General features: G+C 38.1%; 1 protein-coding gene across 5 annotated transcripts in view; it reads left to right on the forward strand.

Moving 5' to 3' along the window:
* NFKB1 (nuclear factor kappa B subunit 1) overlaps positions 1 to 13,327 on the forward strand; it is a 94,234-nt gene that overhangs the window by 10,941 nt on the left and 69,966 nt on the right. For all 5 annotated transcript variants that reach the window (XM_073340806.2, XM_073340805.2, XM_073340807.2 and 2 more), the window contains exons 2-3: positions 7,216 to 7,268; positions 9,790 to 9,874. In XM_073340806.2, the coding sequence (XP_073196907.2) occupies positions 7,224 to 7,268; positions 9,790 to 9,874 (130 nt within the window). In that variant the 5' untranslated portion in view covers positions 7,216 to 7,223. The remainder of the gene's footprint in view (positions 1 to 7,215; positions 7,269 to 9,789; positions 9,875 to 13,327) is intronic.

Here is a 13,327-nt window from a genome sequence, read left to right on the forward strand (position 1 = left end):
ATGGATTATGTATCAGTAGAGAAAAATTAGGACTAAGGATGATACTGAGGTTACAGAAAATAGGGTGAAGAGGAAGTCCTAGTGGAGGAGGAAGAGATACAGGATGAAATATTGTGTGAGGATTATGTAGTACAACAATTATCATTTGTATCTGCAGAATTCACCACTAGAACTTCTAAGCCCGCAACACCAATGGGCATATCTCCAAAACCACAGTCATCTATAAGCAAACAGAAAGCCTGCCATATTTTATAGCTGTGATGTAGTACAACATGATATATATTTCGGTATCACTCTTGTGAAATAGTGAAATATGACTTCAGTTCAGCTCCCCATTCCCTGTTTTTCCTTATTTTGAGTAAGCAAAAGAAACCTGCTAACAGGATTAGTAATGATGGTTTATCTACAGCAGCTGTTGGTTTACACATTTTTATTTGGAAAACCTTTTTTATATGTAAATACTAGGGAAGGACAAACACATTTGAATAGAAAATAGAATTGACACACACATGTGTGAGCATCCCTGGCTAGAAAACTTGCAGCAGGAGCTGTTCTTTCAGGATTTCCAGCCAGTTGAGGGTGGGAGTTGTTTGTCATTATGCTGTATTTACTTTCTAGATTCCCCTTTCTGAAAGAAGAGGGTGTTCTTAAACACACCAATATCAGGAGAGAAAAACAAGCTGTTCTGTAAAAGTCTTGGGGGATTTAATAGAGGTAGATATCCTTCTTATAGAACTTTTAATAAACCATCTGAATAATTCTGTTGCAGAGATATTATCTTTTACAAAGTGTATATGAAGGAGACATTCTCTATTCAGTTACATAAATTTTCAGAGTAACCTTTATAGAATTTTACTTAATTTCTAGAGATCCCTATTAGTTTAATCTCTATTAAATTCAATAGGACATATCTATTGGACTGAATTTAAATATCTTGGCCTAGGAGTTTCTAAAATAAAATAGCAAGAAACCCTTCTAAACAGGGAGGGTTGGCATGTATGTTCTCTGAAGAGGCTGTCAGCATCATGTTAGCTTGTAATTGACTGTTTTAATGTAGTTTAGGTGGCACAGAAAATTTGAGAAGAGAGATCAGTAGCTGCTTAAAATGTTTTCACCAACTATCACTCTTCACGTGACTAGGCTTTAGATGTAAAAGCCCTAGAAGGTGTTACAGGGGTGTTATTGGCACTGTTTTTCCTTGGTCTTTCAAAACTGAGTTCTCAAGAACACTTAGACCATTTGTACTCAAACTGCATAGACTAAAAGCAGAGACCTTTCGACCATATCCCTTCTTGCAGGGTGGGATAAAAGAAGCATATGTTGTCTGGGGATTTTTTCTGTGGTTTCAGGACCCATTGAAGTATGAGTCTTACTCATAATTTACGCTTCAAAACATGAATAGGTAGATCTCTGGGAATAAATCTAAAATTAGTTTTGTTTTAACTTTAACTTTTGGATCATACTTTTTTTTTCCATGTCTTTACTTCCTGTTTGGATTTCCCAATTCATTAATACATATTTGCTATATACATGTTTCCAGCAAGACCCGTGTCATGCGACCAAAGCTAATAAGTAAACATGAAGTTAAAAAAAATAGAAGGGAATTTTGAAAAGCCCCAGTAGCTGCTTGAGAAGACCTTTGTAAATGTTTTCTGAAATGACTGGTAAACCAGCATCTGCATCATCATCAAGTCTGGTTCCTCCCAGACTAAGAAGTCAATATCAGGTTCTGCTTGTTCTCAAAAGGGTGAATATTTTTTAAAAATCCAATCCTGGTCAGTTTCTATTGTGTATGCCAGTATGGCTACTAATGTAGAGGATAGAAGTGTCTTTGCTCACCTTTTAAAATCCAAACCTAATAATGAGACAGCAACAGTAGCTGGGAATATAGTAAAAGCGCTTGCTGGCATTGTCTGGAAAGGCATGTCTTGTTTTGTTTTTTAAAAGGCTACATCTTGTCACATATAGTCATCAAATACAGAGAGATATGTAAAATATACTGAACGAGCTACAGCCGCATTTCTCAGGTTTTGGTTATTCTTATTGGCTCGTACTCAAGCATTAGTTCTAAGCCTTAACACCAAGTAATAGTTGACATTATATTCCATACTCTTCCCTCAGTTAGAGCCATGCAGTCCTGTTAGCTTCAGTGTACATTGTAGAAACAGATATTGGTTACTTTATTGTTTAATACCAACAAAGCCGTAAATGACTTTTCCCTGTGAACTTCCCTGAAAGTGTCTAACCCTTTCCTCTTCCCCAGTCACCTTTTCCTACATCTAAAAATAACACTAAAGGGCAACATTTTCCCCTCTGCTTCTATGAAACCTTACAGTAGCCAACCTGCTATGGAGACAAGGACGAAAAGTAGAGACACAGAAATTCAGCATGGGTCTCAGCAGCAGGGGCCTCCGGCCCATGCTCTAAGGGAGTAAATGCTGTTCCTCCATCCTCCCAGGGAGCAGTCAGAGGAAAATTCCATGAGTTCAGAACTCCAATCCCCTATGTGGGAATAACCCAGAAATGATTTTCCCCAAATTGAAGGAGTTTAAATTGTGCCATCTTTCTCTTTCACTAGACACCTCTCTTTCACATCAAACCCATTCATTCATCTGCTCTCTATATTGGCTTCCCACAGAATATTGAGTCAAGTTTAAGGTCTCAGTCCTTATCCTAAAGGCACTCAGTGGCCTGGGCTCAGGATACCCAAAAGATCATCTGAGGTTCCAGGATGAGGACTGTGGTTAACAACTCTCCCCCTCAGGCATATTGGAATTTTCTACCACAAAAGTTAAGGCTTGTCTGTGCAGGAGATAGAGCTTTCTTAGGGGCCAGTCCCAAACTGTGAAACTGTCCCACAGGAAGTGAGGACCATTACAAATTTCACCATCTTCCACACTGAGTGCAAGGCACGGTTCTCTGACCAGGCTTCTCTAATATAAAAACATAGCAGCATATACATTTACAGACAAATTCCCTAAACAAAAACACTATACTGCACATATAGTTTTCTTTCTAGGGAGAAGTTGAGAGAGTGAATGAATCACACATGACAGATGTTAGTCACATCATTTAATATACATGTGGAAGGTGCTCAGATACTACAGTGAGGAGGGCAATGTAAAAATTCATTGGGGAGGAGTTATTCTCAAAGTCTCCTATTTTTGGTGATGTTATTGGCTTTGCTCTAATTTCCTGAATATATAGAAAACCTAAGAGATGGGTTAGAATTTATTTAGAGAACAAAAATCTTGTATACTGGGGAAATGTTCTAAGGGCATTTTCAACATTACTTTGCTTTGAAGATGGATGAAATGCTTTTAGTTTGAAACTGAGAGTCTATTAGTCATTTGGAGGGGATTGTTTTAGACTTCTTGGGGGTGAATTTTTAGCTAGTCCCTGAAAAAGCACCCAATCTATTTACATACATAAAGCAGAATGTTTGCATGCCCAAGTCAGCATGTGTATGTACCACACTGCCTGTGTGTGTGAGAGAGAGATCATGTTGGGTTTTACTGCTACTGAGTACAAAAGAGCTTGAGTGAGAGGCACCTGTGTAGTTGGTGCCAAAGAACTTCTGTATGATGCCTCCTTATGAGCATGGCATCTGTGTATATATAGCCACAGTGTAGTCCTTGTGCAGTTTGTTCTTGTTAAGCAAAATCTGTATTTTTTTTAAATTACTTGTCTTCCTGGCATCATGTCAGGATCCAAATAGCTACTCATTAGTTCTAATGATAAAGCTATCCATTGCATCATTTCAGGACATCTTTTAATTTTTAATAGCAAAGTACAATAAATGGTAGCTATTTGGAAAATACACTATATTGCCCCTGCTTTTGTTTATGAGTCATGTCTGATAAAAGTTCTAAATATGGATTCTACATGAAATACATATTACCATAAATCAGAAAAAGGAATATGAAATAACCACATTTCCTGCATGAAGTTCTCTTGTGAGAATAGGTGAGTGAGATAATTTCTTTTACTGGGCCAACTTCTGTTGGTGACAGAGACAAGCTGCTGTGTGTTGAACCAGCTGGAGCTTATGTGTGGCCTTTGTCAGCCCCAGGTAGCGAATGATGGTGGAATCAGATCTGTAGGTGATAAATGCATGGAGCTTGTGCATCATAGCTCGATCATCCTCCAGCGGCAATGAGCTCAATTGCCTAGTTAACCAGACTTGGAAGGAGGCATTACATGTCTTTCCACTCTTTCTATGTACATGTTTAGGAGTAGTGATGAATCCAACAGGACCCAGAGACTACACACTACCTTGACAATTGGCAAGCAAACACCATCGATAGAGAGAGAGGTTCACATTCTAGCCATCCCCTCAAAGTGTTTCCTTCTTCCTATCAACATCATTTCTATTTTGCTTGGCCTTGAAGGACATTTTGATCATCACTTTGCTTAGAAGACTCATGGAATCATAATTTGATTGAGTTAAGTATTCTTTGGCCAAATGGGGGAAAATGGTTTTAGACTTTCAGAAACAATTTTCATTTCACTTCTGTGAGTGGAATCTGGCATTTGTATGTACGGTTACCCACTTTGGGAAATAAGTAATTGTGCAGATGCATTTCTGGTGGCTTCCTGAATATTTGGCCTTTTGTGCTCTTCCAGTTTCTACTTTCCACTACTTTGTATCTAAATAGGAAGTCATTACATGGAAAACTAAATATTTATTTTTAGTAAGTATTTAGTCAGCTGGGTTATATTCCTCTATAATCCAGAACTGTAAAAAACAAAACAAAGCCTACTTAGAATGCCTCATTGTTTGAAGTAGCTGTACTAATTTTGAACACATTTGTTGGAATGATTAATGGTATAAATAAATAAAGTCTATTACACAAAAGAATGTTGCATACAGAGAGGCTACAGATGCTCTGTCTGCCAGGCTTTCTTCATAAAGGGTTATAATGTCAATAGCAAATTATAAAACGTAATAGAAAAGACAAGGCTTATCTTTCTGAGTTTTGTACGGTTATATAGTTGACAGACAGTGCTTTGATTACTAACATCTTGCTGTAATAATTGATCAAATACAATTTATTGTTTGGCTGAATTCCATTTCCAGTTATTTGATGTATGACCAATACTGCAACTAGACATTAGGTACACTCCCACTTTAAAAAAATCTCTCCAATGTTTAAGTTAGGGGAAAAGCAAGTTTGTACTTGCTGTGCTAAGATGTAGTTTTACCTTCATGAACTCCTGTTTTCTCAAAGAAGGTTTCTGTTTTTCCCGTTTTGATTTTCTCTCCCTTTTACAATGGTGCTGGAAGGCTGAGCCACATCTCCTTTGGACCCTGTCAACACACCAGGTTTACTTTCTGCCCAAAGAAAGTATGTGAATGTTCCAGTTTTTCTTTTCAATGCCTGCCTCCCTAGTGATGTAAAGGTCACTCGGTGACTCAGTTTTCCTTACAGATTCTTAATCATTTCCCACATTTTTGCATGACAATAGATTTTCATAATTGGTTTTTAGCTCACTGGAAAATATTGTTAATAATATTTGTGATGAAAGGTGAGAGCCATTGACTCCTGTCTGTCTTTGTAAGGTTATTGTCCTTTATTTACAACATGTTTGCATGTTACAGTCAAATGACTCTTTTAGAGTTAATACATTTCATTAGCTACATTATACTGTCTACTCACTCATTTCCTTGAGAAGTTTTTTTTTAATATTTTAACATTATAAAGGAAATTTAACTACATTTAACAAAGTTAAAATAAAAAAAGCAGTCTTTTGTCACAATTAGACTAGAGAACTAGGAGCCAAGATTCCGAGATTCATTTCCTAGTGACTTGCTCTATGGCCCTGGGAATATCACTTAGGCCCAAATTTCCAAAGTGTCCACCAATTTTGGGTGCCTCTCTTTGGGAGCGCTCACATTAAGACATCTGGCAAGTTAGCTATTAGAGGTGCTGAGCACCTGCAGCTCTTATTGGCTACACTTGCAGTTGTGGGTACTCAGCAGAAGTGTTAGTTAGGCCACAGATGTCTCACATTGGGCATCCAGAATCAAAAGCATCCAAAATTAGTCAACACTTTTGAAAATTTGTATTGTACCTTCTTTGGTCCTCATTTATACTGTGCAGGGTTTCTGTGAGACTTAATTCATGAATGTTTGTAAAAAGTTTTGAGATCTTTGGAAAATGGATTCTTTAGATGCACAATGTGTGTTTATTATTGCTTAAAATATGCTAATAGCTTTGCTTAAACTGCCAAAGCTCAGAATATTCAGAGTAAAAACCAGGATAAATTGATTTAAATCATCAAGCAGAAAGCCTTGATTTAACTTGGTGATTTTAATCAGCTTTTCCATTTGTGCTTCAGTTATTTTGATAACGAAAGATGCATTCTCATTGGTTGATATAACAATTAAAACATGGCTATTCACAACTAAATAGAACCTTTACATTAATCTTTTTGCTATATAGGAGGGTACACGATATCTGCATACATTTATTTAAGCAATTATGTAGCTTAATATTTTCAGATTCGTATTAATTATACATATTTAGTATGTTAGAAAATGGTGAATGCTATTGCTTATTTACTAGATAATTAACTTTTTGCATCATGATTTGCATCAAGTTGCATTATGATGATAACTGGAATTTAATTAAAAACACAATAGAGCATATTTATTTTTCATTTTAATATTTTAAGAGAGTATAATAAATTTGGGTCTAAACATATTTTATATTAAATTCAGATTTCATTTTAAACAGGTCTATTTTTAAAAAGAAAAACTTATAATTTAAATACCTCAATCAAAAACTCTGATTTTTTTCAAAAAATTCAATTTAAATTAAAAAAATTGATTTTTATCCACCCTGGGTAAAAAAAAAAAAAATTTATTCCTGGTTTTAATGACATTACAAGGGGAGATGAATTTTGACCCTAATACTTCGTCTGGGATTTTCAATTCAATGGGAGTTGAAAGCAGGAAACCCCAGTCTTTGTTCTGAGTCCCACCCTTTGGAGGTGCTGAGCAATTTTAAGGGTATCTGGGCAGTGGATGATGTTGCTATTGCAGTTGGATAGTTCAGAGATGGGTTGTCAGAGCTTTAACAGTGAATGCATGTGACTTTTCATTTGAAAGCAGACTAATGTTATTTTGATACAGATATTATTATTATTGTATACTGAAAAAAATGCGGTGGTCAGTGAACAATCATCCTCTTTGTGCTTTCATCGTTTCAGCTCTTAAAATGGCAGAAGAAGATGCATATATCATGGGAGTATCTGATCATCAAGTAAGTATTAACACACAGTTTATATGCTCTCAGTGTGTCAAAAGCATATGAGTTTATGCTGTCTGGCTATCTTAGCTATTTGTCAGGTGCCAATTCCCATAGTATCTAAACTTTCTGTAGTCTGACATCATCAACGAGAAAAATATCAGAATAAACCTGTCTCAATAAGAAGCCCTTATCAGTAAAATGTAAATTTCTCCCACTGTAGGGCCTACCCTTTGACATTGCCTGAACGGTGTAAGTGTGGCTTTAGAAGAATTTCCTACATTTGTTTTTATTTCCTAGCTGCCCGATTCAAACTTACACTGAAATTAATTCAATGATGGCCATGACTGAAGTTAAAATAATATATAAAAATGCTGTGTTATGTAATTATCTGAGGTTTGTTGATATGATATTGACCTCAGTGTTCCTTCATTCACAGCCATTTTGGTGGGACTCCAGAACTCCCAAACTGTTCACTGATCCAAAATGACTTTAGGTCACTTTCCATATAATTAATTCAAGTGATGAAAACTGTGCTTGATTCAAAGGCTCCAATTAAAAAATATGTTAATCTCCTAAGGCTTAATGTATGTAAATGCATGCTAAATGGATTACGTTTGACATTTGGATCTGGCTTTGCCCAGGGCAAGAATACAGTATTGCCAGTCCCAAACTTTCAAAACTCAGGAGATTGATTTAAAAATAATGAGATTAAAAAATTACATTGGATGTTTTTATTTGCCTTCTGGTTTTGGAACTATCAGGTGCATGGTTACATTTTTGTGCTTTTTTCCCGAGCCATGAGATCTAGAAACATACTTTTTTAAAATAAAAGCTCAGAGTCTCACCTATTCACCTGACTCCAGAGATTTAAGAATAACACCAAATATTGTGAAACTTGCAATAAAATCACTAGAGTTGGTGACACTGAGAGTAGGACAAACTTTTCTTAGAGTACATAAAAAAAGAAACATGAAATCCTGGTCCAATTAAAGTAAACTCAATGAGTTCAGTTGTCCGGGGTTTCACTATTCAGGTCTATTTTCCCCTTGAAATACTCATGTAACCCATCATGAGTGACAGTGAGGAATATACGTACATATAGGAAGGGGAGAAGAGATCTCATAGTTCATGAAACCTATTGAGTTTAATCCTAAAATCAGGGAGCTGATTTGTGTACATAAAGACACCCCCTGGAGAAACCAGTGTGACTGAAGTCCCCTGTCTTCATTGACGGGCAGTCACCTTCCTTTAAGAAGACAGTGAAAGCCTTCACCTACTTATCATGGGAAGGGCCCTCCCTACTCCTTGTTGACCACAGCTGAGAAGGACGATGAAACAGTCACTGATTACAATGCAGTTGACTCCGGTGTTTTCCCCTGCTGAGGTCAGTGGGTCTGGACACTGCTGCGGGGGAGAGGAGAGAGAGGAAGGAGAGAAGAAAAGCAGGGAAGGACCGTTGAAAATTCCCAAACCCTGTCCTTAGAGCTCAGAGCAGAGTTTGCACAGCAAGCTGCCCCTATGGGTACGGAGGGAGCAGCCTGGAACCATGATGCAGTCAGTAGACTTTTGAAGGGAGATCTGTGTATTCACCGCCAGTGAGCTGTCCCTGTGGTCCTGTACTGGCAGAGTCAACCCAACAATTTGCTCCAAACTAGTGAATTAATTGTGATGAAAATAGAGTAAGACTTGCTGCTTCTGTGTTAATTGCTAGACCAATAACAAGTACCACATCATCCAGTCCAGGAAGATTCTCTCTTCTGTCGTATTAAATACCTTCTGAAGCAAATTTGGTTTTTTGTTTTGTGCTTATCGTCCAATTTGAAAAGTGATGAATTTAGATGTGGTGCTACTTACAGTAGATCAAAAAGACTTTTCTATATTTTTTTAGTATTCAATGAGAACTTTTTAAGTTGAGCCCACAGAAGCTGCTTGTTTGGTACTGTCATTTTAACATGGTGTGTCCCTTGTGAGTATGTTTTAAACGAAGATGGTGGCTAGATGATGGTTAGATAAGGGGATTGGAAGTTGGAACTTTTTAGCTCTGTCATTGACTCTGAGTATGACCTTGGGCAAGTCATCTGGGGCTAGATTTTCAAGTGCTCAGTGGCCACTATTGGGGCCACATTTTCAAGAGTTCAGCTTCGAAGTGCTTTTGAATATTTGGCCTGTGGTACATGCACACTGGCAGTTTGCACTGCTCAGTAACGCCTTTCCATGCTTGCTACAGAGCTACAGGTTACACTGGTCAAAATGCTGAGCCCTGTCTACACTACCAGGTCCACAGGAGCTAGCACTGGTGGAGTTGCACCATTACAAGAATCATCAAGGAGTGTTAGTGTGGACAAGTCTTTAAACTCTTTGAGCTTTGATTTATCCCACCTGTGAAACATGAATAAGAATGTGTACCTATCTCCGAGGTATATTGGGAGTCCTACTTAATATTTGCAAAGTGCTTTGAAATCCTTCGTTGAAAGATACTGTATATGTAGAAGTATTTTTGTGTATTAATAATGATTAACTCTGTTCAATACAGATGTTTGCAATGGATCAGTTCATGGGAGTGAATGCATTATTTAATAATACAGGTTTCATTACCTCAGATTTACCACTACGAACAGGTAAGAGCCACTGCTATTTGATCATGGTGATTTGTCTTCCTAGTGTTTCTTCCAATTGTGTGTGTGTGTGAGAGAGAGAGCTTTCAAAGAGAACTGTTTGTTTATATTTATTATGTTCTATTAGAAAACACCTTGAAGTTTTTAACCTTACTTCCTCATATTGTTGTTAAAGTGCCAGATTTTACAACACCTTTAAGAATCCCCCCAACCTCACTTCACCTGTGAGAAGAATCTGTGACTGTTCTACTACCAAGGATACTTCTGTGCCTAAATATAGAAACTAAATGTTTTAGCCAGTTAAATGTTCTGATTGACCAAACATCAATAAATGATGTGTTGAATTTTTAAAGGGACAATAGCATTTTTAGATTCCTCCAGTTGTTGTATTTCCTGCATAGTGTAACAGATACATTTTTTTGCATGCTATCTTGGGCTGTGTTTCACTTCTTGCCGTTGTTTTTAAGGGGATATGTTTCTCACTAATGAAACCTAGAATATATTCAGCTTCCTGTATCATTTTGAATCTGTTTTCCTTCTCAGTGACTTCTGTATTTCCTATAAAGTGTCAGATTGATATTAAAAGCACTTAACAGTTTCCTGAATGTTAACACAAAGTTGAAAATGCAGAGCTAAATTCTGGCATTCCCCTCCCCTCCCAATCTTTGCAAAAAAAAAAAAAAAAGAAAAAAAGAGTATTTTGAGTCAGTATGTGGATCAATTATCCTCAGTGTGGGACTAATTTAGGGGTGTTGAAATGTCTTGGCAGAGATCAGAAGAATAAACATATATTGATTAATATTACCTGGAATTTGTTCTTGGAGGTTTTTGCAAATGTCATTTATCAATATTACTTTTAATTTGAAAGTAGGAGTCCTGAGCCTCCCCTGTCTAGTCTATTGGATTAACAGATTTGGAGAAGAAAAGAACTCTGAGTCCTTATTTATAAATAATGTTGTTAGAATTTTTCTCTGACCTATTGTTAATGTCTTTGCTGCCGATTCTCCACTGCAGCTTACATGCTGTCATCATGTTCTGTTGATGATCCGTTTAAATCCACAATCTGTCAGGATATATCTGGTACTTTTGGCATCACAGGTTGCCTTGTATCACAGAAAACAAAAGTGCAGTTTGTTGGATGCATTTGCAAATTTGACAGCAATAAAGGGCATAAAAGTAAAATCCTTGTGCAGAGGGCTGTGTAAATCCCATTTAAACTCAATTTTAAGGGCTTATGTGATGCTTCTCTGCACAGGGATAAATTTCACCCCAAAAGAATAATATATACATATTTTTGAGAATGCCGTAGAGGTTTACAATTTGTTGTTCGTTTAGCATGTCCTATTGTAAATCACTCTACTTTTTCCTGGAATGAGTATGAATACATTAGGGTCAGGAATTGCTTACAGTGCCAGTGATATTGTTTCAAGAGAAATTATTTCTCTGAGCAGCAAATCTCTTAACTCATTAGCATTCAATAAATGGATTTTGCCATCAGTTGGTATAGCAAAAACGTTTTATTAACACAGAATGGAATTTGCCACTAGGATTTAATTGTAAAGCACAGAGGCTTGCTACAGAACATACCCTCCTCCTGAATTTCCCCAAGTCTCTGTGGTCTCTAGTTTGAAACAGTTTTAAGTAGCAGGTCCTAACTCTGGCATGATCAGTGTTACACATACCTCTGGGTCCTTCTGCCGTGATATGCTTCTCACCGCATGTAGCTTTTTAGTTTACCTGATAATCTTCACTGCTGGAGCAGCCAACCTCACTCCATACAGATGAGTTAACACAACTATTTCAGGATCAGAAAAATGATTTTCAGATATCTGGGCCCTGTTTACACTAGAAAAGGATGTTTTAAAAACCATCTAGACTAGCGTTTCTCAAATTTGGCCACATGGAGCCACCATGGGGTTTTCTTGTGGCCACAGCCTCCTTGGTGGTGATTGGGGCGGGGAGGCAAAGCAGCTGCCCCTCCCCAGGGCCACCAGCAGGGGGCTGGTTCTTGCTCCCTTCTGGAGCCACTAACACTGTAGGAGCAGGCGACCAGTGTGAGTCCCTACACTCCTGGGGGCTGTAGGGCTCGTGCTTCAGCCCTGGGGTGGTGGGTGACAGGCTCTGGCTGGGTGGCAGCAGGCTCTGTCCCCCAGTCGCAGGGCTTCAGGTTCTAGCCCCAGGCTCACCACCTCCCCACCCCGCATGGCCCCTGGCTCTCCCCGCCTCCCTCCCCATCTAGGGCTTAATTTGTCCCCCAGCTTGCCTGAGCAGAGTAAATCTGCTGTGAAAAGTGATTTTAACAAATATACAAATATCACTTTTCACTGTAGCAGATTTACTAGCTAGCACGTCTTTTAAAAAAAAATCAACCCAAACCAGCAAAACACGCAAAGCACCTTGTGTTTCTACTCTGTTTAGGTCCAGTAAAGAACAGAGACAACTGGGCATTATTTTTATTATTGAGTCTGAAAAAAAAAACCCCCAAAACCCTACATAAATAAATTACAATGATTTGGACATGTATATGTGCCTATTTATTTGTTTTTCCTAAAATTAATTATCAGAGTGGCCACCAGCAAGAGTTGGTGGCCACACTCTGAGGCCACCAAAAATTTTGTTGTGAGAACCCCTCATCTAGACAGCTCACACATGTTAAAACTACAACTCATCCTCTAACTGCGAGCAGTTTATTTGGTGACTGCATCCTCCTCTTGCAGTTCTTTTCTTTGTGCTGTCTGTTACTGCAAGATTATTGACAAGTTTGCTATGCTTATGGCAGGGGACTGATTGAGTATTTATCACAAGCAAACATTTCAACTGAGTTTCAAAAATGCTGCTCACCCACAGCTTCTACCAAGTCACTCAACTTCTTGAGTAATGTCACCATAACAAATCATGGGACATTAATTTCCTGCTGTTGTCACTGCTGTAAGTCTGCCTTTTAGCCACATTTTAATGTGGTATTGTGAGATGGGGATTGTATTTTAACCACTGAAAACAGAAACTAATGCTCTTCTGTACGCAGTTGAGATTACTTGCAGTTTTGTAGTGGGATTTTCAAAAGTGCTTATCCTTGGTTTAATTCAGCTCTGATTGAAATCTGTGGGGTTTTTACAATTTACTTCAGTCAGAGCAGAGATAGGCCAACACAGAGTGCTTTTGGAAATCCCACCCTATTTTTGTTTGTTTGTGCGTGTGTCTGTCTAAGAAAGCGATCCTCAAACCGGCCTGAGGAGCTTCCTTGGTAGTCTTCAAAATGAAGCACTTTGACAACAAAGTAGGGAGAACTGAGGTGGGAGGTGTCCAAGGGAGAACTTCTCTCACAAAGTGGTCTGCCGAATGAAGAAGTTGGAGAGCCAAGGCGGCTAATATCTGCCACTGATGCAGCCCCAGCACTTAAATCTTTCAGGCAACCATGGACAATGGCTGAGTTACTGATTTGACAAGGAGCAGGTT

The sequence above is a fragment of the Lepidochelys kempii genome, chromosome 4 (assembly GCF_965140285.1).
Source record: "Lepidochelys kempii isolate rLepKem1 chromosome 4, rLepKem1.hap1, whole genome shotgun sequence".
Lineage (NCBI taxonomy): Eukaryota > Metazoa > Chordata > Testudines > Cheloniidae > Lepidochelys > Lepidochelys kempii.